Consider the following 25218-nt stretch of genomic DNA (forward strand, 5'->3'; position numbering starts at 1 on the left):
TGCTACGTAAGATCACTCCCATACGAGTCACAGTTTAGTAGAATCACAAACCAGTTCTGCACAATGTCTGTTATATGGTATTCAAATATAGTTACTTGATCAATTTCACACAAGTTTCTTATGCCGTATGTATAAGAAATACAATTGCAATATATTCTGAATGTTACCAGATATAATTGTATGCTGTTAGTTTTGATACTCTCTGGACCTGATGTGGCAGTAGTATTTTATGAAACTTAACACACAAAATTGTCTGATAAACTTTACAGGAGCTTAGGTTGCTTCAAATTTTGTAAATCAACTGCTGAATGGCAAGCAAAAGAGCTTTGCGTGGAAGTTTGTGAAAATTGCTATGACTTGCTTTTGACAGTCACCACTGATGGTGTCGAGAGCAGTTTTGAAATGAACAAAATAGTTGTCACAGCGTAAAAAGCCATCACAGAAGCTCAAGAATTCTTGGGGAGGATTGAAGACAGTTGTAGTGAGGTTCACTTTGGTGGACACATTTCATAAACGATTAATCTGTTTTCAACATCCTGTATGCCATGAATGCAGTTCTTTCTCAGTGTCCAAAGGAAACTCAAAAGAACAGGAGAATATAATGAGTCACAGTGTTTAGATACACACCTGGGTATGATTTGTGCAGGTGAAGCAGGTAAATAAATGGGGAGAAAGGTTGAGTATCTGTATGTATTTCATTCCATATTGTATGTGTAAACAAAGTGATTTGTCCAATTTGTGAAATTGTTCAATCATTAGATGTATAGCAAATGGGAACCGTGTTTTGAAATAGCGCACTTACCTGCTTACATGCCAAATTGCTGAAACTGTATCACAATAAGTCTGAAAAGGAAAAATGTTAATGTCACAAAAGAGAGAATTATATTTTCCTTGATGTTCTTCAACAATTTTTATGTGGTCATGAAGCAGTTTTGTGCTTTTAAGGTCTCAGCCAAAACTGCATTAAAATTAGTGTATGTCAGATTGGCAGGGAAAACTAGATGCGTTACACAGAAAGAACAACTGTCAGTCAGTCTCCATATGAGCTCAAACTACTTAGATTTGACCATCGTAGCAGTTTTGTGAGATTTATGTGGACAGAAATACTATTGTTGTCAAAAAAGAGGAAGTGCTGTTCTCTTTTGGATCTTCTCTGTCTCCTCTATTAATCCTACCTAGTAAGTGCCCTTGTCTGACTAGTAGTACTGGAAAATTAGTGAAACGAGAATTTTGTCACCCTTTTATTATGTAAATTACATTTCTGTAGGATTCTTCCAATGAATCTCAGTGCTTTTCCTAAGGCTGGTGCTGAGGTGGACTTGAAGGGTATGTCACGCACGATGCACACTTATAGATCTTTACATTTTTACCTTTTTTACTGATTGATCCCCTAATTGTGTAATGGAACATTGACGGGTCTTTCTAACATCTGTGTGCAATATGCTACATTCATCTATGTTCTGGGTCAACTGCCACTCCTTGTACCAAAGGTTGATTGGTACAGATTCTCCCGTATTACACTAAAATATTCTGTCATTGCAGCTTCCCTGTACAAAGCCTTATCTTGTGCATTCAGCCTAGTAAAGATTCTGGTGTAATGATGCTGTAAAACTGCCTTTGGGTACGCCCAAAATTACTTACGTATTTGATGAATTCTCTGCATTAAAAAATGATGATCTGAGTTCTATCTGTGAGGATGTTCTCAAATCAGTCACAAAACTGGTGAAGTTTTCTTTAGCTGTAGATTTTCTTCAGTAAACTATAGAAAGGAACAGATCAGACATCTTCCAGATGTTGAAAACCACACCATGGCTATTGTCATTTTCTGCTACCTATATCTCTTGCATGATGTGACTTCAATTTCACAAGCCCACTGTTCATGGAAGTCTTATTGGTCTCTACAAAGGAGATTTTCAGTCTCCACAAAGATCATAATACATAAGCATAAAATTTATTACATAATTCAAAACCAGGTTGTCAAAAATATATAGCCTGTAGTTCTGCACATCTCTCTGATGACCTTCTTGAAATTCGAAATAGCTTTCACCATTTTCCAATAGCTTGGAATACTGTGTACCCTCATTCTCTTTGTTTTCGTCTCTAATATACTTTTTTTACATTGCAGTTGCTGCTAGGAAGGTGTGCAGTAGCTGTGCTGTTAGAAAATCACAAAAGAAATTCACTATCCCTGAAGTTTGTTGTTGATGATCTGTATGGAACTATAATTTCATAGTAAATTGCTTTGTAGGGAAACACAGTACTTCCTGTATCATAGTGCAAATACTTGTCATTGTCAGAAATGTTACGTATTGGTAATGACATTAAGTGATGAAGATTGATGACTTTGATATTCTTCTTTTTAATTTTTGTACTGTTGATAATAACAACAGATACAGAAAAAGTCTGCAAGAAGCGGTTATCATTAAACTGATTGTGCATTACCAATAACCGTACAGATTTGATTGCAATCTCGGATACAGTTATATTTATATAAAACTGGGGAACAATATCTTCACAATAGAATGAAAATAACTGTTTTATAAAAACAGAAAAAAGTAATACCTGAGCCTCAAACCGCAAATCCTAGAATTGTAATACCTGTTGTCTTTCATAGTTCAACCGCAGGGTTATCTTACCATATTGTACTGTAGAGCTGAAGATGAAGTCAGTTTGTGAACAAAATGTCTTGTGCATTTCCCTTTTGGTGAAAGGGGACTATGTGTACAGATGCTGAGACTGAAATGTGTGTACCTTGCATCTTAATTATATTGGGCTTTTCCTGCAAGAGGCAAGTTAAAAAAAAGTTGGGAGGGGGGGGGGGGTGTTCACAGAATAGAAAGTCATTGCATTTGTCAAATGGTCTTATATTCCTTCTTTATCTGAACACGAGGAAAATACGTAATTAGACGGTGTGAGAGAACTGACATGACCACATGCTGTGAAACATATGACTTTGCTTCAGATGCCTGGGAAGAAACTTTCAGTGAAGTCAAATGCCTTTTCAAGAAAATCAAGGAATATTGTAGATACCACATGCCTTGCTCTCTCGAGGCCCAAAATACATTAATAGTAAATGTAATACTTGTGGGCCTGTTGTCCACTAATTGAGTGTAGAGTCAAATCCAACACAAAAGTGTTGGACAATGTGAAATTATAACAAATTGCTGCCATGTGTCTGTCACTGTTAGTCACTCAAATGTCATGGTATTTCTTCATTGCACCTCAGGATTATAATCTTAGGGGTTAAATAGCCCAGATTTTCTCATGTGTTAGTCTACATCCTTCATGTGAGAACTGAGAAAAGTGTAACTCTTTTTGCCATCTAATAGGTACAAATTTGGTTTATCTTCATTAAATGGGGTTTTATTTTCTTTGTATGTGAACATTCACATAGGGTGGAACATCAAGGGATTTAGAAGTCTAATTTCATTTGCTTTCAGATCAGTTCCCAAAAGAAAAGGTAGTGTTAATATACATTGTGGCACAAATCAGGAAGTATATATAGCAAATATTTCATTCTTATGTGTGCACCCTCTTTAAAAACTGTATGGGACATAAATTGTTCTTTCCAAAGTACTATGAAGTATTTACAGCACTGCATCTTAAATTAAATTTTTGTCGCACCACCAGATATCAAAAGTTTTGGCAAAAATGTTATGTATTTATGCATGTCTTATACTCTTTCAGCACTGAAACATTCTCCTTCTAAACGCAAGAGTATCTCTCGACCATTACGTTCTCAGGATGAACACGGAGAATCCAGTGGTAAGTATATTGTTTTCTGGCAATAAGTAACTGAATGTCTGATGCAACGCATTTTGCTAAAATATTAAACATATCATCCTAAGTTTGAATATTGTCAAATTTATCTTTTTAATTTCATTCTTTAATTAAAAAGTCAGATAAAAGGAATTATGAGGTAGTTATACCTGGGGGATTTTTTAAGAGTTCATGATGTGGGTTCCCTGTTTATAAATATTTCTGTAACTAAATTTTGAAAGTTCGCTTTTTTTTGTACTTCCATGTGTTTTTGCAGTCTATGTTTACAAAATCTTAAATTTTCCAGCTTTGTAAGTTTTTTTGTCAGGTACCCGTCTCCTTTTTCTCATATTTGAGTGGCAAGCACTTGTCCTATTTCTCATTGATTGAAGAGATTCTGACATAGAAATAAAAATAAAAAATATCAGGTGATGATTGTGTACATTAACCTGAAGCGAGTTATCTTTATTCGTATACGAAGAAACAACATACTTGTTTCTGTTGCATATGTTGTAAGAAATAGGGTAATAAATATAAATGGAAATGTGCAACTCTTCATTAAATGAATGAAACTATTTTGTTTCAGTGATTTGCTTGTACTGTGATGTATTTCAGACAGGAGCTCACTGCATTTGGTTTATTAGAATCACAGGATATTTTATTTCTTCTACATCAATTGCCAGAAAGAGATTTTTTAAATTTATGAACGTTTTTATGTGAGCTTCATTTTTGATTCCTAAGTTCCCTTAAATACTTCTCATGTAATTAAAAACTTCTAAAAATTAGAGATTTTATAAAAATATTTGCAAGAATTGTGAAACAGTTTTATAAGTTATTCTAGATTAGGCTGTTCCGATACTGCCCCATGGGGCCTAGGCACATGGGGGCACCCATCAGCCCACTCACCTGCAGGTGCAACTAGTATAGGCTACCTGCCAGATAGCTCTCTATTGCAAGTTCTGCACATATGCAAACCACATGGATATCACTGTCGACAAGGCCGGGGCTGTAACAGAGTGCACATTACAGCTTGGCTGCTGACTGTTCACACTGTCCACTGCAACCTGCGAATGCCTGGCTGCGCGCACATGGGCATTCGGGATGGAACAGCCTATTCTAGTCATTAATGACATGTGAACAGTTTCAAAAGGAACATTTTGATCAAATTTTAGATTGTCTAAGTCATTTGAGATTCAGTATTTAGATAATTAAAAACATGCATCAGCTTCTTGATTGCATAGTATGATTATAGTTTGCTACAATTTCCGTACAATTTTCTTAAATAAAAACTGAAATGCAAAGTTCATTCTTTTAGTAGGTGTTTGAATTCTTTACAAGAGCGCCGTGCTAAGTAGGGCACAAAAATGTCCACACTGATGATGATCATTAGGATTGTGAATATGATTTCTGATACACTGTCATACTTCTGTTGAATGCTCTGTATACAATGGAACACTTGTTAGTCCAGCATCTGTGAAAGCAGGAGGGTAGCATTGAACCTGATTATATTAACACTGTAATTTTTAAAAGCATTAGGTTGTAATGTGCAGTTCTGTTTCAGTACTCTAACAAAACATTTGCTAATTATCTATTGCAGGATTGGTTATGCGGCGTATTTTCGCTGTACTTGCAAAGTCAACCAATGAGTTTGGTAACTTGCGTATATTGTTATATTAACCCTTTGCTGTGGACAGTTTAACTCATCGTACTATGCCCCTCCCCAGGTGCAGAGGGCATGTTCAAATGTGGCCTCTGGGTTTCCCTTAAGCACTATCGATGTGTGTATGCATCCCATTCTGCTGACCCTCTCAGTACTGCAAACAAGTTACTTGCCTATCTTGGTGAATCAAGAAGTTTTGAATATTTATCATACAACATACATGCCTCATTGTGTGTCATCATGTGCAGAAAACCTCATTTTGCTACTTTGAACAGTTTATGAAATATTTCGATTTTTATGACATGATTCCCTATGTGCAAGAGTGGAATTGGGCACACCATGCGCAGGTGTCTGCCAGATATAAAAACCAGTATCTTGAGAATGAAATGAGATATTGTTGTGCTCTCAGTTTTAAATAAAATTTTGATATCTTATCTACATTTCATATACAGCAATGTACAAGCTAAAATCAACTGTAAACAAAGGCTACGCAGTGTGTTTATACATCTGTGAACTCTTCAAAATTTCATGGATATTTTACTTAATTTGATCCAGCAGAGTAACTAGAGCAAATAACGAAAAGAAATTTGATCCTTTATTCAGTAAAGATATCGGACTGTAAGGTGTGCAAAAATCGAACCTTTTCACATAATAGTTGTGTTAAATTCAGGTGGTAAGTATTTCATAGTGGTCGGGACACTGTCTCTCAACACAGGTAGTAGCATTGGGCTAGGAGTATAGCAGCAACAAAGCTGTGCTCAGTGAGGAATGCAGGGAACACATCTGTAGCGGTTGAAGGGTTAATAGGCCTTCCATTATTTTCACACACACACACACACACACACACACACACACACACACACACACACAGTATTGTACATTTCTGACACATTCAAGGATAGTTGTTTTGGGAGGAAGAGGCTGAAGGAATCAGTGGTGATTCCAATAGTATATATCAGTCAAAATGCTAAGGCGATAACCTGGTAAGTACTGAGAAGAATGGTTTGCCTGAGCAGTTCAGCATTATAAAAGAGGGAGAATGAAGTTTATCTTCTTACTTAGACTTGTCAGTTATAAACATTACTTATAAGTGAGATATATTTCAAGTATTTGTAGACCAGAGTTGTTAGTGGTTGATGAAAGTGTTCACTTAATTTTGAATAAAGTGGTGAAGTTCCCCAACTTCATGACTTAACAGAATATGCTGTGTGGTGTCATTAGTTTTTACAACATGATCAGTCGCATCATGAGGTGGAAAGTGACATTGGAGTTCATGAAATGCAGTGCATAATTGTGATCTTAACCTTCAAACTAAAGGGAGTATTTCTAGATGATAAGGGCAGTGTTGACAACAAGCAACTACAACCAGAGAGGATCATTACTTGTTGCTCACGGACTATTGCAATGGGTAGTAGAATGCTACTCAGTTGCAACCACACTCACATGAATAGCAAAATGAACCAAATTATCAACCAAAGCTATTTTAAATCATCCTGTGATGGATTTTGCATGCTCATTTGACATGTCCCATTAACAGTATGTCTAAATATATTGAGCCGAGGAACAAAGTGGGTTGGGATCATAATTCTGGCAGCAACCAGGATTGGTGCATATATTGATTTTCAGTTTGTAAAGATAATATCTCTCTCTCTCTCTCTCACTCACTCACACACACACACACACACACACACACACACACACACACACACACACACACACACCTGTTCTGTTGTTACTGTTTTGTGATCAAATACAGGAGACTGAGTGGAAATACAAGGTTCTGCCTCCATTGTGTTTTATCCCTATTTTCTGCATCATATTTTTCTGTGTGCCAATTTGGAACAGATCCTTGTGAAGCTACTGCCTCTATCTTTTTCCTGTCTTGCTCAGTGGCCTTCTTTCACTAGGAACAAAATCAATCAGTTTTACATACCATCATTGAGCATTGTTTTGAATGATATGACCAAGCTTCACGAGATATTTGCTTTGACTATTTCACTTGAGCACACTCTAGTAAAACTTATTTGCGTCTTGGATACTTTCATTGACTTTCATGTGACAAGGTGGGGGGGGGTCCTGCTACCGGTCTGTACAGTGTTTGATCCCTTCAGGGAATCTGCTTCCAGCTATATTTCTTTATATAGAGCCTGTCTGATTGGCTTGGTTCATCCAAATTTAGAGATATTCTGTCTTTGAATCATTTATAAGATAACCACTCTTTCTTACTCTTCATTTTTACTGTTTTGTCCTTAAATTTATCATTGTGGTGGCTACATTTTTAACAGATGGCAGCTGAATTTTGTTATCAGCAGTTAGATTTCTGTGGTATGGTAAAACATTTCCAACCACTAGCTGATTTGCAATGAATGTTCCCAAAATAATGCCTATCTTTAAACCCCCCCCCAGTAACCCTGAACTATAATAAACCTTTCATTCACAGGGAACTGCTTCAGACTCTTGACTTGCCTCATGATAAGGCCCCAGGCCCTGATTAGATTCATAATCAAATGATCGTCATATGAGTGCGACTCACAGGCTCCATCTACTCAGCATTTCAACTGTATTTGACCAGAAGATGTTTTCATCTACAATGAAGAGACTGTGTCACCACCCCAGTCCTTAAACTAGGGTAAAACCCATTGTCTGTTGACAGATACAGGCTGATTAGCCTTGTGGTCGGTAAACTGTTTGAAAGGATGGTAGTATGATGATTATGCTGGATTGTCAAATCGGGGAATTTTGTCTCCTGATCAGTGCGGTTTTTGAGATGGATGATCCACATCTGACCATGTGGTTAGGATTAAGCAGCAATATGACAGGCTTTTTCTAAACACCATCATCACATTGCAGTCTTTTTTTATCTCCATAAGGCATACATCATTGCTTAACGACATCACATTTTACTTACCCTCTATGACTGTGGCTTTTGAGACTCCCTACTGAATTTCATTTGTCAGTTTTTATTCCATTGATTATTCTGGGTTAGAGATTGTATGTTGCTCACCTCCCTATGGGCTCAAGAGCATGGTTTCCCTCAGGGTTGGTGTTACACTCATCAACATAGCCTAGTTATCTTCGTTTGGCCAGTGGCTACCCCCACACTGTATGTCAACAAGTTTCTCATTTGGTATTGCTCCTATTATATAACCTTGGCTGAATGCTAGCTCCAAGGAGTCATACAATTATTTTTTGATGCAAATGGTGTCTACTCCCTGACACTCATCCTCAAGTGGCATTATTATTTGTTACGCATCTTGAGACCCTCTTCCAAGACTGACACTTACATCACTCAGAACATACTCCACGTGTAGTCCCGTGTACTTCTTCTTGTTTAGTACCCCACTCACATATTTCAAGGATCTAAAGTTTCAGTTGCCTCCGTGACCTTTCAGCATTCATTCCTCTCAGTTCTTCAGGAGTATAAGGGTGCTACCATCAGTTACACTGCGAGCTGAAAAACAACCATAGAATGGGACAAGTTTTTACATCTCCCATCAGTCAGGGACAAAATTTGTTGCTGGAAATGTGAAATACTTTTACAGCAGAGCTGATAGTCATTAACAGAGCACAGCGTTTTAATTTGTAGTGACTCAGTGAAAAGTATCTATGCTATTGACATATGTTACTTTTGTCGCCCTGTGATATGTGCTCTTCATGATCTTCTCTCTGACCTTAGTCATACTTCTTGCTTAGTTGTCTTCCACTAAGTTCCAAGTCATGTGGGTATCCCAGGGAATGAACTGGCTTACAATTTGGCTAGAGAAGCGAGTACCCTTCCAACGTTCACTTATCGATCCCAGCTACAGGTTTGTGTGTGCAAATACGACCTCTACTCACTCAGCAGTGGAACATCATCTGGTGGGCTACTGCCCCCTCTAATAAGCTCTACACTGTCAAGGCATTCCTCCTCTGTTCCTCCCAGAGGGAATCCACCATTCTGTGTTGCTTTTGCGTTGGTCATTCCAGATTAACTGTGGATTCCTCTTTTGTAATGAACCACAACTATGTTGTGATTTTGAAGCCTTACAGACACTAACTCACATCCAGGTGGAATGCCCCCACTTCCTGACTCACCACACCATTCTTCCAGATTATTCGCCTCTAATAATGGTGCGCAACATAAGGACAGTTGAACAAGTTCTTTGTTACCTCTCTACAAGTGGGTTTTACTCCCTGATATAATTCTTTAAAGTGCTTTTAGGGTAGAGCAGGGGTGATTGGGGTGTCTCTTGCCACATGTTGATCGTGGAGGTTGCTAGCCATATTGATCATCCTTCTTCTGCACATTTAGGAATGCCCCTTAATAAAGCAGTCCTATGAAAGAAAGACCACAAGGAATCCTTATTCCTTATACTAGTTGATAACAGCTGAATAGGTTTTCATGCTTTCTCTGAGAGCATGGATTCTGTTTCAATCTGCCATCCATTGACTATACAGAGGACAGAGGACTGCCCATCCTCACCCTTTCTGCATGCTGAGCCCTGTGAGACACTTGACAGCACCAACCCTCCAACTGACCTGATTATCTCAGTCACCTTACGTTACTATTGTTGAGCCCACTAATGTTAATTACATTTTTAGCCTTCTCACTTTTACTGTTGTGAATCTCCCCGTTAGAAGGCATTATACATTATATTACTTTTTTAGTCCTACATCAGGTGGACAGGTAATCAAATGTAGGTGGGGTGTCACTTTTTGCAGCTGAACTCTGGAGGAGCCAATGTATAACCTCTGACCTGCATACCGGCATGACGCATATTCACTAGTGTGCAAAACTGATGAAGGAAAGTAACTTTTGCATGATGTGTCACTGAGAAGTGACATAGCTCGATGAAACTTGGACCGTACACAGGAAGAAGTGCTACAGTATAGTGCAGGTCACTGAAAGAAATACACAGTGAGACAAATGGAAATTAAACTTTTATTTGAAGATAATAATTACACCATGATTTATGTTGTTCCCCTGGACATTAAAAAAAGACAGGACATGGTTCTTAATAGGCTTGTGATAGCCACAGGTGGTTGTTCATTCTCTGCAATATGCTTCCATGGTGGCATCGAGGTTGGTAAGGAGTTCTTTTGGTAGGGCATTACATTCCTCCACCAGTGTTTTTGACAACTGCTGGATCGTCAGTGGTGCATGTGGATGTATTTCAGTATGTCTCCTCAATGCATCCCACATGTGCTCTATGGAATTTAAGTCAAGAGGAGCAGATGGGCCAGTCCCTTCCATTCTCCGATTGCGAAGGAGTACATTGTCACAATAACATTGACTGGTGAGTGTAATGTGTTCAAAGATTTTTAGATCAGTATGAACATGCAACATTACTCCTTCCCCCACCATGATACCTTGACCACCAAAATGACGGTGTTCAACAATGTTCAGGGGTGCATTACGTGTTCCCACCTCTTGTCATATGAGGATAAGTCCAAAATCATTACTTAGACTGAATCTGCTCTCATTCAAGAAGAGTGCATAATCCCATTCTTTTTTGGTCTAGTCCCGATGCTCTTGGTGTCATCTCAAAAACACAACATACTGGTCATCGGGTAATGAAACCATTATCATGCAGTCACATTGCCACTGTGGAGTATGAGATTGCATGCCTTTCAGTCCTGTTAAATGTGGCTGCAATTTCACCTGCTTTTCAATATGTGTCCTTTCTTACCTGTTGCACAGTGTAGCATTCATCTGCTACTATAATAGGCTTTGACCAACCACTTCCTCCTCCTTTGGGCAGCAGTGCTTGTGGTTTGGAATGCACATGAAACAAAGCTGTGAGCAATACCAAACTCCTGGGCTACACTCATCACACTTTGTCTCCCTTCCAGTTTGACGATGATCCTTTCTCATGTGAAATCATCCATGCATAGTCTCCAGGCCCTGTTGATTGAAGACCACCACCACAGTGCATTGTAACTGCTTGCTGATTGACACACACACACACACACACACACACACACACACACACACACACACACACACACACACACACACACACACAGTCTGTCGTCTTTCATTCTTTCAACTTCTTTGTGTTACGGGCCCAGCCCAGCCCTGTATAGCACTACAGTCATGTTGGCCTCATGCGATGTGATGTCCAACTTTCTGTTCATGATTGGGAGACCTTTTGCAACATACTTCTGCACTCTAATTCATTTCCACTGAGTAGTTAATGTGTTATGTTATTTTATGTAGCTCATCGTTAAGTTTTGCTGAGCAGTGTACTTAAACTCTCTTTAAATTATTTTCCATCTGTGACATTAGCATTGCTTTCAGTGCTTCAACATCAAGAGTGAATACTACTCAAACCACAGAAATATTCCAACAAGCCTTTAACCTAGCCTTCACCTCTGAGGTGTGAAGATAATGATTCATGGTTCGAATTCCAATTCGAATTGTAATTCAAATTGTTGGTTCCCTTTCCACAGTATGATTACTAGGGTAGGTTATGCTGTTCAGCTATACACAATTATTGATTTTATTGCCCTACTTTTGCCACTGCTGCATACTATCACAATTATATTAAATTTCTGTCTGGCATCATTAACTTCACGTGGACTATACTGGGAAGGAGGGACCGATGACATCACTGTTTAGTCCCTTAAACACACCTACCCCTAAAACTGAGTAACCAACAGACATAAATATGGCATGTTGTGAGAATTTCATCATTTCATTCAGAATTTGAAATGTTAATTGGGAATTTGCATTACGTTTTAGGATTGCTGTGTACCACAGTGTCACAGAGGCTTTTTCCCATTTAGTTCAATGTATAATGTATTCCAAAGCAAATGCCCAAAATCCAGAGAACTCAAAGAGTGTACTTACCTTCAGAGTCACTTTATTCCTGTTGTGGGGAAGTGGTGATAAAAATGTTCAGTGTAATTGTGACTTCAGATAGATAATTTGTTCAGTTTATCACTGCAAAATAAACTGGGAAAGGAGTGGACATGCACTCATTCGTACAAGAAGACCAGAAAAATCAAACAATGATTGCTGTGGTGGTGTAAAACCAGAAAGGAATTTTGTTGAAAGAAATCATGCAACAGACCCTAACAATGGCATCAGAGATTTGTGGTACAAATATTAAGAAACATTTCAAAAATAAATTTAAAAAATGCAAGTAATGTTCACCAAGGATATCACTCACCCACCTGACAACTTGGTGGCATATGCTGTCTTTCTCACAAATGTTTTGCAGAAGCAATTAAACGTGACAGTTTAATTATCCCCCCCTCCCCACCGTGTTCATGTCTTTCACTACTTTGTGCCAGATAATTACCAGTTCTCCTGGAAAGTGGATGACCAGTGAACCTATGTAATGTTTGAGAACTGTATCTGATGGATGGAGTTGCAGCCATCTAGGTATCCTGTCCGGTTTCTCATGAGGAATTAGAAAAGTTAGTGAAAAAGATGGAGAGGGTCTAAATTTGGTAGTTTATTGTGTGGTAAAACGATGTTGATCTCCAATGAAAACCATTTGTGTACTTTTAGCTCTTTGTCCCCCATAACAGAGATTAGTTTTGGTTTGTGAAGGAAATTTCTGGGGAGTTCAAAGAGATGGATCCAAAATTGAAATCTTGACTGACCCTGAAATTCAGCAGTTAAGTAAGGGTTTTGTATTTGGAAGTCATGTCGACATATTTCAAGTTAAAACATCTTAAGTTAATGTAAATACGCGACAAAAGGCAACAACAATCAAGAAACCAGAGTAATTCACAGTCATAGCCTACTCACTGTTTTGGTAGTGTTTCACAGAAAATACCACTCTCTTTGACACACAGACACTCTCTCTCACGACACGCCACACCTATTAATTCACAATGTCACCATATTTAAAAGCAGCTTAATGAGGATTGCTTGTGAACTTCTTGCTTCAGCTGTTAACAGAAAATAGTCCTTGCACTTTGAACATACATGTGTTGTTAACATCATGGGACCATCACTACATTCTGTTGGTTTGAACTGTCCATGGAGAATAGTAATATAAGAAGGCATGTGAAGGGTCCTGATGTACCCCAGTTAACACTAAAAGGGAACTGACTGTGTGCATATTTGCTTTCTTTGAGCAAAGTCAACACAAATGTAATTTTTTTAAAAGGGAATTACAATCAAACCGGTAGAATGAAACTATTCAGGTTCCATGTAAACACTTCAAACATCCTCTGTCAGTTGTAAATGAGGATAGGCAAAGAAAGATTACATAATTATTTTATATATCATTGTCTTTCCTAAGACTTGTATTATCTTTCTTGTGGCATGACACATTAAATGACATTACAGCGAACATGTGTTGCCTGACAAAAGGGAATGCTAACTATGTATACAGGGTGAACCAGAATGCCACCAAAAAACTTTCAGATGTGATGGTAAGGACTACAACAAGGAAACAAGTCTGGTAAATATAGTCTCTAAAATGCACCTTTTAAGAGCTGTGAGCACTTGTTCATCTTTGCTACCGAATGCTATTTGCTTTCCATATTTTGAGAAAAAAAAGAGTCCATTAAACATGGACTCTAAACTTTGTACCTTAAAAGCTACGGGCAGTTGTTCAGTAGAAGAGATGCATTTTACAGTAGCTAAGATGAACAAATGCTCATATCTTGTAAGGTATGCACTTTTAAAGACCATGTTTACTGGACTACTTCTCTGAAAGTTTATTGGTGGACACCTGCTTTACCCCCCCCCCCCCCTCCCAATTATAAGTTCAGTCTAAACAAGCGTAATGTATATTTCTATTCATATGTCCAAGACAGGGAGTCTGAAGCACGGGTCCTGACTCACGTAGTATATACAGTCAGCTTCATGCATAACACATGATTGGGCCAGAGAAATAGTAGTATGTGGTCCATATAAGGCTTGCATGTTCTAAGCGGTACCTGGAATGTACTGAAGTAAGGTGCAAATTTAATCCCCAAAACTTTACTGACACTGTAGCTGCTGTTTAGTACAGCCACACTTTGCAAAATCTGAAATATATCTATTATTGTACCATATTACCATACTTAATGTTTTTCAGTATCATGCTAAAAAAGCATAATTCTGTTGTAGATTTTTTTATGTTTCCACTTGTTTTGGACCTTTTGTGGAAGGTCTGCGTCCTCTCTAATAAACCTTCCATGGAATGATTTCTGCTGCCGATTTCTGTGATGGGAAAGTTAATTTGGTCATGTCATATTGACCTATCATGTTTGTAAATTCGAAACTACCGTGCACATAAAAAGTGCTTAGAAAAGGTCTAAATGAATGTGAGTAAAACTTAGAGAGACTGGAAAGGCATTTTGACTTCTGTGTCAAAAGCTAGGCAACTCTAAGATGGTAATATACTGTTTGTCTCACCCCTCCATGTTCCTCAATTTATATGCCTCATTTGACCATTAAGAGGATGGTGTGGATCCTCCAGCATGTGTATTTGTTCTGCATTACTAACCACTTGCATGTTATTCCCTGCTTTGCATTTTCCTTAAGTTTCACTCTATTCCTCGGGTTGTTCCACAATGCTGCAACAATCATGATGATGAGTGTATAAAATGGGGCTTTATGTTTTTTTAATTATATTCTTTGTCAGCTCAGTAAAAGATTTTTCAATGTAGAGTAAATTTTTTGTTGATATATCCATCTTATGTATATGTTTCACTTAATAAAAGCTTAAAATTATTCAGCAAAGTGAACTGTTGACCCAATGATAGCAGGAACTAACATGTCACGAGTAGTACACCCTGTCCCAGGTCAAAATGGTGCTCGTTGTTACCTGGCAGTACAATCACAAAAAGTGATTGTTGAAAATATATTTGTGAGCAACTGTGACAGCTTGCAGTTGAACTCCTTAAATTTATTGATGATAAGGAGAAATTGATGACAGTGTTGACAGAAAAGTTGGTGGAACATGAAAAAAATGAAGTTGAGGATGAGCAAATTATGACAGAGGAGACATAAGGCTGAGTGAAGTGGGATTCGAGTATATGCCCGAAAGGAAGAACAAAGTGCACACAGTAAATATGTGATTGACAGTATGGATAAATGTGTTGTTAGGCACCAATTTCTGCAATATAGTGAAAAATACAACATAATACTATCTTTGTGAAAACTTCACAGCTTTGATCTTACAGAACAAGGCTAGCAAAGAATATTGTTCAAGTTATAGTATTTCATTTAATATGATGCCGAATAAACATGTCAGCAGGAGTGAATGAAATCAGATGTTTTCAAAAAATATGCATTAGTTTTTTCACAATAAGGATCAGAATTAAAGTGCCCAATGCTTTATTTAGATGAACTGTGGATCCATACTTATTACACTGTAAATAAATGTTATCACAATGACAATGTCCAAGAAAGAATTCAGAGCATAGGCATATAGATGATTGGCATGGTAGAGTTCCACCTGTGAGAAGACTGGAGCGTATGCTATTACTTCCTCCCCCCATCTGTTTCCCGGCTGCAACATGGTGGTGCTGCCACCCTGGCTGGGTCTTCCTTTCACTTTGCTGGTTAATAATTCACTGGGAAACTGTCTTGACAGCTGTTATCATTATTGCATGCTGACTACTATCTAGACAGTTGATATATATGTTTTGCATATTAATACATTTTGTTCATTGCTAAGAACCTCAAGCCTCACATCTAGCATCTTCCTCATTTAATTTGTACTAATTTCCCCTCCTTTGTCTACCCCCTCATTTTTCTACCCCCTCATTTTTCTACCCCCTCATTTTTCTACCCCCTCATTTTTCTACCCCCTCATTTTTCTACCCCCTCATTTTTCTACCCCCTCCTTTGTCTACCCCTCTCCTTCCCGTTCTCCCTCCCTCCCTCCCACCTCACCTTGCCCCCTCCTGTCATCCTCGCCTCACCCCCTCCTGTCACCCTCGCCTCACCCCCTCCTGTCACCCTCGCCTCACCCCCTCCTGTCACCCTCGCCTCACCCCCTCCTGTCACCCTCGCCTCACCCCCTCCTGTCACCCTCGCCTCACCCCCTCCTGTCACCCTCGCCTCACCCCCTCCTGTCACCCTCGCCTCACCCCCTCCTGTCACCCCGCCTCACCCCCTCCTGTCACCCTCGCCTCACCCCCTCCTGTCACCCTCGCCTCACCCCCTCCTGTCACCCTCGCCTCACCCCCTCCTGTCACCCTCGCCTCACCCCCTCCTGTCACCCTCGCCTCACCCCCTCCTGTCACCCTCGCCTCACCCCCTCCTGTCACCCTCGCCTCACCCCCTCCTGTCACCCTCGCCTCACCCCCTCCTGTCACCCTCGCCTCACCCCCTCCTGTCACCCTCGCCTCACCCCCTCCTGTCACCCTCTTCTTCCTCCTCCACCTCTACCTCCCTCTCGTCTCTCCTCTCCTCTTCCACCACCTCCTCTGTCTCGTCTCTCCTCTCCTCCTCTCCTGTTTCCCCTCCACCTCTCTCTCGTCTCTCCTCTCCTCTTCTCTCCTCCTCTCCTGTTTCCCCTCCACCTCTCTCTCGTCTCTCCTCTCCTCTCCTCTCCTCCTCTCCTGTTTACCCTCCACCTCTCTCTCGTCTCTCCTCTCCTCTCCTCTCGTCCTCTCCTGTTTCCCCTCCACCTCTCTCTCGTCTCTCCTCTCCTCTCCTCTCCTCCTCTCCTCCTCTCCTGTTTCCCCTCCACCTCTCTCCCGTCTCTCCTCTCCTCTCCTCTCCTCCTCTCCTGTTTCCCCTCCACCTCTCTCTCGTCTCTCCTCTCCTCCTCTGCTGTTTCCCCACCACCTCTGTCTCCTCCCCCTCCCTCTTCTCCACACTCCCCTCCTTCTTCTCCCTCTCATTTCCTCTCTCCCTGCTTGTCCCTCCCCTCCATCCCCTCCACCTAACCCCTCTGCCACTGTTCCCCCTCCATACCCCCTACCTAACCCCCCTGCCATCATTCCCCCTCCACCCCCCCCCTCTCTCTCTCTCTCTCTCTCTCTCTCTCTCTCTCTCTCTCTCTCTCTCTCTCTCGCTGTATCGCACAAAACCTTCCTTCTTTCTACTATTTATATTTCTCCATCAAAGCGTATTTTCATCTGTGAAGGGAATAGCAGCAGTTTTGTGCGCAGTGTTCAATGCTCCTGCTTTACTAAGAGTACTTCGTGGGCTATTTAATATCCAGTGTTTAATAAGGTAGTAGGTTAATTTAAAAAATATGGAAGTATGTGGTTTACAGTAACTTACACAGCATCATATCTGCTAACAACTCAATATACTGTTACTTCAGTAATGACTGTCATGTGCTTTCTCTGTACTGCTTACACTAATTTCTCTTCTTGTAAATTCCTTTTATCATCTATCTACAAATTATTTATTTGCAGACTTGAAAATAAGTGAAAGTTGTTTTGACTTGTGTAATTGTAAGTTGCTCTGGTGTTTATGTGTATTTTGATGGACGTCTGTTTTAAGTTAGTCATATACGTGCTTTCTTTTCTTCCTGTTGTTGCTTGTACCTCTGTAAGTTTTAGTTACAAGAAACTTGTTTGAGAATGGACTGTTTTCAAGTGGTACACCATTCCTGTATATGTCAATCTTTAGTTGTTTAATAGTTTCAGCAACTTTTTTATGTGCAGCATTGTGTATATGTACAGCATGTTGACACTCTTTCTTCATCTCTTGCTTTCTCTTCTGATTGTGCCGGAACCACAGGAAGCCCACCTGGAACAGTCGCTCCTACATCCACAAGTGCTGTAGCCGTAAGCTCCCCTCCCTCATCCACTCCGCCCTCATATCCCGCAGTGCTGAAGGATCGGCCACCGAGCTTCGGGAAGAGCGGCCAGCCCCCTGCTGTAGCCATTAGCACCGTCACATCTAGCACTAGTGGCAGTGGCAGCGGTAGCGGTGTGGCAGGAGCCCGGGTGCCACCCCCCGTCCCCCCTCGGGGGTCCCCGTTCGGCAAGCGAGGTTGGCTCGTGTGTGGAGTGCAGTAGCTTTGCATATTTTATCTTAACACTCCCAAGCTTTTACATTTTGTGTTGCAATATTTGTAGTTCAAAGTATTTAAAGTAGAAATGTGTGTGCTCATTTGAGTCCGCATCCTCAGATCAGCTTCCTGACAGTCGTATCATATTAATGCCCTTCTAGGTGCCTTGAGTATGCACATCACATTTGAGACACCAAGAAAGGGGGAAGTTTTAAGAAATTGTAGTCGCTGAAGTCAAGCATATCATTCAAAGCGATTGCTTGATATGACACATTATAAGACGACAAGGGATCACCAGTTTAGTATTGGAGGAAAGTGGGTGGGGGGGGGGGGGGGGGTTAAAAATTGTAGGAGAAGACCAAGAGAGGAATACAGTAAGCAAATTTAGAAGGATGTAGGTTTTCAGCAGTTATTAGGATATAAAGTAGTTTGCACAGGACAGAGTAGCGTGGACAGCTGATGAACCAGTCTTCAAACTGAAGATGACAACAACATTCAAAAATTGATGAGCTGTTTTGAAGTGATATGAGACATGAATTTCATGAATTGGGTAGAGAGCAAGATCTATAGTTTAGCGGGGTTTCTGAGGAGGACTAGCCTGTACAAAAAGTAATTTACAGATCCCTTGTAACATCAGTTATCAGCATTATTTTTCTTTCTGTCATAAATGAATAGATTGGGAACATTCAAAATTCTTTCACAACAATTGCAACAAGCTTATTTATTGTAAGAGAATGACAGAGATGCTCAGGTGGCTCCAGTGTAGACATAAGAGGAAAGTCATCATGCACTTGAGATAATGATAGTTGCTAACTTCGGAGAACCTTTGTTTCAGTAGAGGACACACAGAATATTATTACACAGTGCATAAGTGCCAAACAAGGACTGTAGTGATGAAACTGGGGAAATTAAAATGTACAGACACAACATATATGTAATTTTATGTGCAAAATTTATGAGCAGTTTCGAAAGTGAGGCAGATGATAAGTTCCACATACACTTGTCCTTGTGTATAGATCTATAAGTAAAGCACTGAAAATGAATTGAAACGGATGAAAGGAAAACTAAATTAAAACTGCCAGCAAAATCAGTGTCTCTGTCCACACAGCTTTTCTTATTATTTTTCATGTGAGCTTCTGTCAAGAAGTTCTAATATCTGTATGCATATCTGGGATGACTTGTGTTTAATTACATTACCTCAGTGCTTGCACTTTTTTATCTGTGCATTAGCTTTTGCATGAGCTGCCTTCCTAGTGAAAAGTAACTGTTCATATATCTGTTTTAGTAGTGTTATTTATTTTAATCTTAGTGTACAGTGAGAACTTTGTAGAGCAGAGTTTAGTGATAGTTTCTATTTCTCTTGTTTATACTTCGTGTGCATCATAACTTTAGTAGTAGTGCCACTGGTGAGTAATTTTCTCTCTTTCTGGGGTCTGTTCTTTCTCAGTTAGTCTTGACTGCTTTTTTGTATAATTTTTTTTTTTTTTTTTTTTAAATTTTATACAGTTTTTAAGCTGCACAAAATGGGTAGAACTGTACTGTCTGTCTGGAAACAGTTAGATTCTATTTCAGCAATTGTTGACAGGCTTTAGGTTACTGCTTTAACCTGCAATGACATTGGGGTACCAGTGGCAAAAGTTGACACCTTCAGTGCCAATCAGAATCCACTGGAAACTCCATTGTCAATACACCTTCCAGTACGTAACATCCAACCTGTCTGCCTTCATTTCAGGGTGAGTGGTAGACTGTTAGCTTCTCATATATCTGGGAGGAGAGCAAAAGTGGAAACTGGCCAAACAGCTGTCCCCTTTTGTCTTATCAGAAGGTACAAGTTGCTACTCATTGTTGATAACATGTCTTGAAGCAGCATGGAATGATTTGTGTGTTAGGTTGTTAAAAGAGCCCGTCAGGGAAATAGCAATGAGGTTGGGAAAGGAGGCTAGTGTTTACTCAGTATGATTACTGGGAGGTCTCATCCAAGATGCGGAGGCGGCTTTGCTGGTGGATGTTGAACACACAACTGGGCACAACTAGTTGCAAATCATATCTCATGTTGACATGAATGATGCTTGCCACTTGGGTCCTGAAAGTGCTCTTCCTTTCTGTAGGTATGTACTGAAATAGCAAATCCAGCTAACAATTCACACACAGTGCAAGTAGTAAGGTCCCAAAATTTTCATTTCTTCTCTTATTAAAGGTAATAATGCCCAGATAGTATTAGGAACAGAAAGTGGGTGAAACTGCAAGTGCATAGTAACAAAACCCAAAAGCCGGATTGGAATATATATCACGAGGATAGATAATACACAGGTGAAGTTAAGCATAAGAGGTGGATCAAACGTGCTAATCAGATGCTTTTATAGACCACGTATGTCAAGAACTGTAATGGCAGACTACTTCAGAGAAAACTTGCAGAATTTTGTAAGTATATTTTCTGAAAATGTTATTGTAATAGGAGATTATGTTCAGTTTGCCTGCTATAGAATGGGGGAATGGTGAGATCAAAATTGGTCCCAGAGACAGATATTTGTCTGACATTATTCTGAATGTGTTGTTCAAAAATTACTTCTAGCAGATACAGAACCAACTTATGAGGGTAACATCACAGATCTACTAGGGACAGACAGACTAGAACATTTCAAAGCAGTTAACATAGAGGAGGGCATCAGTGATCATAAGGCTGTGGTAGCATCAGTGTCTATGGATGTTACAAGGAATATTAAGAACAGTAAGAATACGAGGGTTGTTTTTTAAGTAAGGGCCGTTTTTATTTTTAAAAAAAGATACAAATACTTTTGTAAAAAAACTTTTATTTTCTGATTCTACACACTTTTACCTATTTTTCTACATAGTTGCCTTGTTTATTTAAGCACTTGTCATACTGTACAACTAAGTTTTTAATTCCCTCTTCAAAGAATTCGGCCGCCTGCTCCGACAGCCAAGAGTTCACGGCCGCTTTCACTTCGTCGTCGTCATTGAAGCGCTGCCCGCCAAGATGGTGTTTCAGGTACCGGAAAAGGTGAAAATCGCTGGGAGCAAGGTCGGGGCTGTATGGTGCATGGTCCAAAACTTCCCAGCCAAAAGAATCAATCACATCGGAGTCTTTTGAGAGGTGTGAGGCCTAGCGTTATCATGCAGGAGCAAAACTCCTTTTGTCAGCATGCCGCCCCTTTTGTTTTGAATTGCTCCGCAGAGCTTCTTTAGAGTTGCACAGTAGGCATCTGAGTTGATTGTCGTTCCTCGTGGCATAAAGTCCACTAGCAAAATACCGCGCCAGTCCCAGAACACAGTTGCCATAATCTTGCGCTTTGACAGTGTCTGTTTGGCTTTGACCTTGACGGGTGAGGTTGTGTGTCGCCATTCCATCGATTGTCGCTTGCTTTCGGGAGTAATATTGGATACCCATGTTTCATCTCCACTGACAATTTGACTCAACATGTTATCCCCTTCTTCCTCGTAACGAATCAAAAAGTCCAATGAAGTGGCAAATCTCTTTCCTTTGTGGTCCTCTGTGAGGAGTCTGGGTACCCACCGGGAACACAGTTTCTTAAAGTTTAGGTTTTCAGACACAATTTTGTACAAAACCGATCTTGTTCTTCGTCATGGATGTTTTGACGGCCATTTTTAAACTCTCTAACCCATTGACGCACTTCACATTCACTCATTGCATTCAAGCCACAAACTTCTGTTAACTGACGATGAATTTTTGCAGCTGATAGGCTTCTCACGGTCCAAAAACGTATCACTGACCGTATCTTACACGCGGCTGGCGATTCAATAATCGTAAACATTATAAAGTAGCACAGCGATGCATACACGTCAGCTACAGAGCTGCAACTTGCATCAGTGTGAACGGGAAGGATGCCGGCAAGTGGCACGGTGGCTTGTTGCGGCGTCCGCACGAACTACGGGACTATACATGCGAACGGCCCTTACTTAAAAAACAACCCTTATATATCTTAGTGTGGCGAGAGTGACAGGATATAATTTGTTGAGTATCTAAGTAGTCAACATCAAATGTTCCGTTTTCAGGACAAAGATGTCAAGCACAAATGGATAGAATTCAGAAGCATTATTCACTACTCCTTAGACAATTATGTGCAGAGCAAGGTTTTAAGTGACAGGGAAAAACCCACCGTGTTTTAAATGAAATTGAAGCCCACCTGACAAACAAAAGCTAAACAAAGTGAAAATAACTGCAAGAAGAGCAGTGAGAGAGGTGTTCAGTGAATTTGAAAGTAAAAATTTTCCAACCAGTCTGGCTAAAAAGCCAAAGAAGTTTTGGTGTTATGTAAAGACAGTAAGCAGATCAAAATCTATTCAGTCACTCAGTGACCATGCTGGCAACAAAATGGAAGATGGCAGAGAGAAAGACAAAATCTGGATTCAGTCTTCCACAGAAGATCATAATACCGTTTCTTGTTTCAGTTGTTGCATGAATGCCAAAATGGGAGATAATGAGGCAAGTGATTGCAGATTAGAAAAGCAACCACAATCACTTAACAGTGGAATGACATCTAGACCTGATGAGATACTTGTAAGATTCTACAGCAATTATGTGAAAGGACTTGCTCCCCTTCTAGTAGCAGTTCATTGTAGGTCACTGGAACGACAGAGGTCTCCTAGGGACTGGAAAAAAGCACTGGTCATTCCCATGTTCAGGGAGGATCATAGCACAGATGCACCTATATTGCTGATGTCAGTCTGTTGTAGAATTATGCTGACATATTATAACATTTTTGGAGAACAAAAATCTCCTCTGTAAAAATCAACATGAATTCTGCAAACAGAGGTCTTTAAAACTCATTTCCCACTGTTCACCCATGAGAGCCACAGTGCCATAAACATTAGCAGCCAAGTTGATGCCATGTGTCTTCAGGGCTACATTGATACAATGGTCCTGTGTCATTCAGTGAACAAAATGCAGGCTTCCCAAGTATCTAACCAGACATGTGACTGGATTCAAGACCTCCTTGCTGGTAGAACTCAACACGTCACTCTTAACGGAACAGAATCGACAGATGTGGAGGTAATTTCAGGAGTGCTCCAATGATGCATGGTAGGTCCATTAGTGTTTACAGCACACAGGGTGGAGAAAAATGGTGTCATGAAATTTTAGCCCAGGATACCTGATGCCAGTAGGAACCAAAATTACTAATGTTGTGTAGGTCAACAACGCACAATTTTTAAACTACGGGAACCTGGCGCCACGCGAATGTTTATCTGCCACAGATCACGATGTATCCGAGGCGGCCCGCACGCTTGGTGGTAGCTTGCCAGCCTTCCACTCTGGGGGCCTGGAGGCGAATCTGCCTGGGTCCCGACACATCCATTTTAATTTCATGATAAAATGTACCAGGAACAAACCCATCAACTGAAAGTATTTCACAAAGTCTTTTGGCCCTGTAAAGGCCCTTTCTTGTTGCTAGGACATTGTTTACTTAAAGCAGGTGCTTGAACTGGCGACCCTGTGACGCCCACAAGCTTGGTATTGTCGAACAGTGTTTTGCCAAATTCTTTCAAAGGTTCCTGGCATTCTCCTGATGGGATTAGCGGCATTGTTGAATGCGATCCATTAATTCCTCATCATTTCTAGGTGGTTCACGTCCAGGTGGTTGAACTAGAGCCTTGGAGAATCCCCACAGGAAAAAGTCTGATGGCGTGAGGCCTGGTGATCGCAGGGGCCATGTCCTACAAGCACCTCTCCCAGTTATCTGGCCATCAAAGAGTTCATTTAAATATCCGCGCAAAGCATGACTGTTATGTGGGGGCACCCCATGATGTTGCAATCACATGTGTAGCCATATGTCCAGGGGAACATCTTCCAGCAGGCCAGGTTGAGTTTCTTACAAAAAGTGAAGGTAATTTGCCCCGGTAAGCCGAGGAGATATATGGACCAACCCAATCAGATGGCCATCCACAATGCCTGCCGAAATGTTGAGCGAAAATCGTTCCTGGTGTCCATGGATGCACGTGGCGTGAGGATTTCCTCTTACCCAGTAATGAACGTTTCAAGTGTTGTAAAGGCCATCCCGATGACAGGTGCACTCATCGGTAAACAACACAATGGTGGGGAAGTTAGGATCTTGTGCAACACATCACAGAAACCACCAGCAAAACCCTAGCCTGTGTTCATATTCCACCACAGGATTTAGGTCTTGGACAGGGTGGAAACAAAATTGATGCTGGCCGTCATCCCTCAAAACCTGCCAGACTAACCGATGAGTGAGCTCCATGTCGTGTGCTCGAGAACAGTCTCTTAAAATGCAGCATCCAGTCTTGTTAGAGATCTTCCAGCATCACCATGATATCCCGCTAACGATCCTGTCTTGCCAAGTTGCTGGTGAATTTCTGTAAACATTTGCGGGTGTGGGTGGCGTCTTGGTGAATACTGTTCCTCATACAACCATCGAACTTCTTGCGCTAGTCCATAAACAAAAACCATATCTCATTGTTCTTCAAATGAATACTGTGTCGCCATGCTTACTGTATGACAAAATCGCAGGTGGTGTGTGTGTGTGTGTGTGTGTGTGTGTGTGTGTGTGTGCGCGCGCGTGTGCACGTGCGTGCTCGTGTGGCACGTGTGTGCTCGAGCTCCAAAGTGTAGATTACGTGAGAATGCCTGTGATGTGAGGTGGAGACAAACAGCAAGACCTATTTGACACGTGTGTGTATCACGTTGGGGCAGTGATGGGGCGAGGGACATTTGTATGTGCGAACCGACAATCATAACGCTGCCTGTGTCAATCGATGAATGGCAACAGGGCAATCCACAGCCAATCAGAGTGTGTGGCTCCAAGTTTCCATAGTTTAAAAATGGTGCATTGTCGACCTACACAACATTAATAATTTTTGTTCCTACTGGCATCAGCAATCCAGGGTTAAAATTTT

General features: G+C 40.5%; 1 protein-coding gene across 8 annotated transcripts in view; it reads left to right on the top strand.

The window, feature by feature from the left end:
- Positions 1-25218, top strand: part of LOC126184785 (phosphatidylinositol 4-phosphate 5-kinase type-1 alpha-like) — a 314413-nt gene that overhangs the window by 115021 nt on the left and 174174 nt on the right. For 6 of the 8 annotated variants that reach the window (XM_049927350.1, XM_049927348.1, XM_049927349.1 and 3 more), the window contains 2 exons: positions 3688-3765; positions 18054-18308. In XM_049927350.1, the coding sequence (XP_049783307.1) occupies positions 3688-3765; positions 18054-18308 (333 nt within the window). The remainder of the gene's footprint in view (positions 1-3687; positions 3766-18053; positions 18309-25218) is intronic. The other 2 variants (XM_049927354.1, XM_049927355.1) reach the window with 1 other exon arrangement.

Source organism: Schistocerca cancellata, chromosome 4, assembly GCF_023864275.1.
Source record: "Schistocerca cancellata isolate TAMUIC-IGC-003103 chromosome 4, iqSchCanc2.1, whole genome shotgun sequence".
Taxonomy (NCBI): domain Eukaryota; kingdom Metazoa; phylum Arthropoda; class Insecta; order Orthoptera; family Acrididae; genus Schistocerca; species Schistocerca cancellata.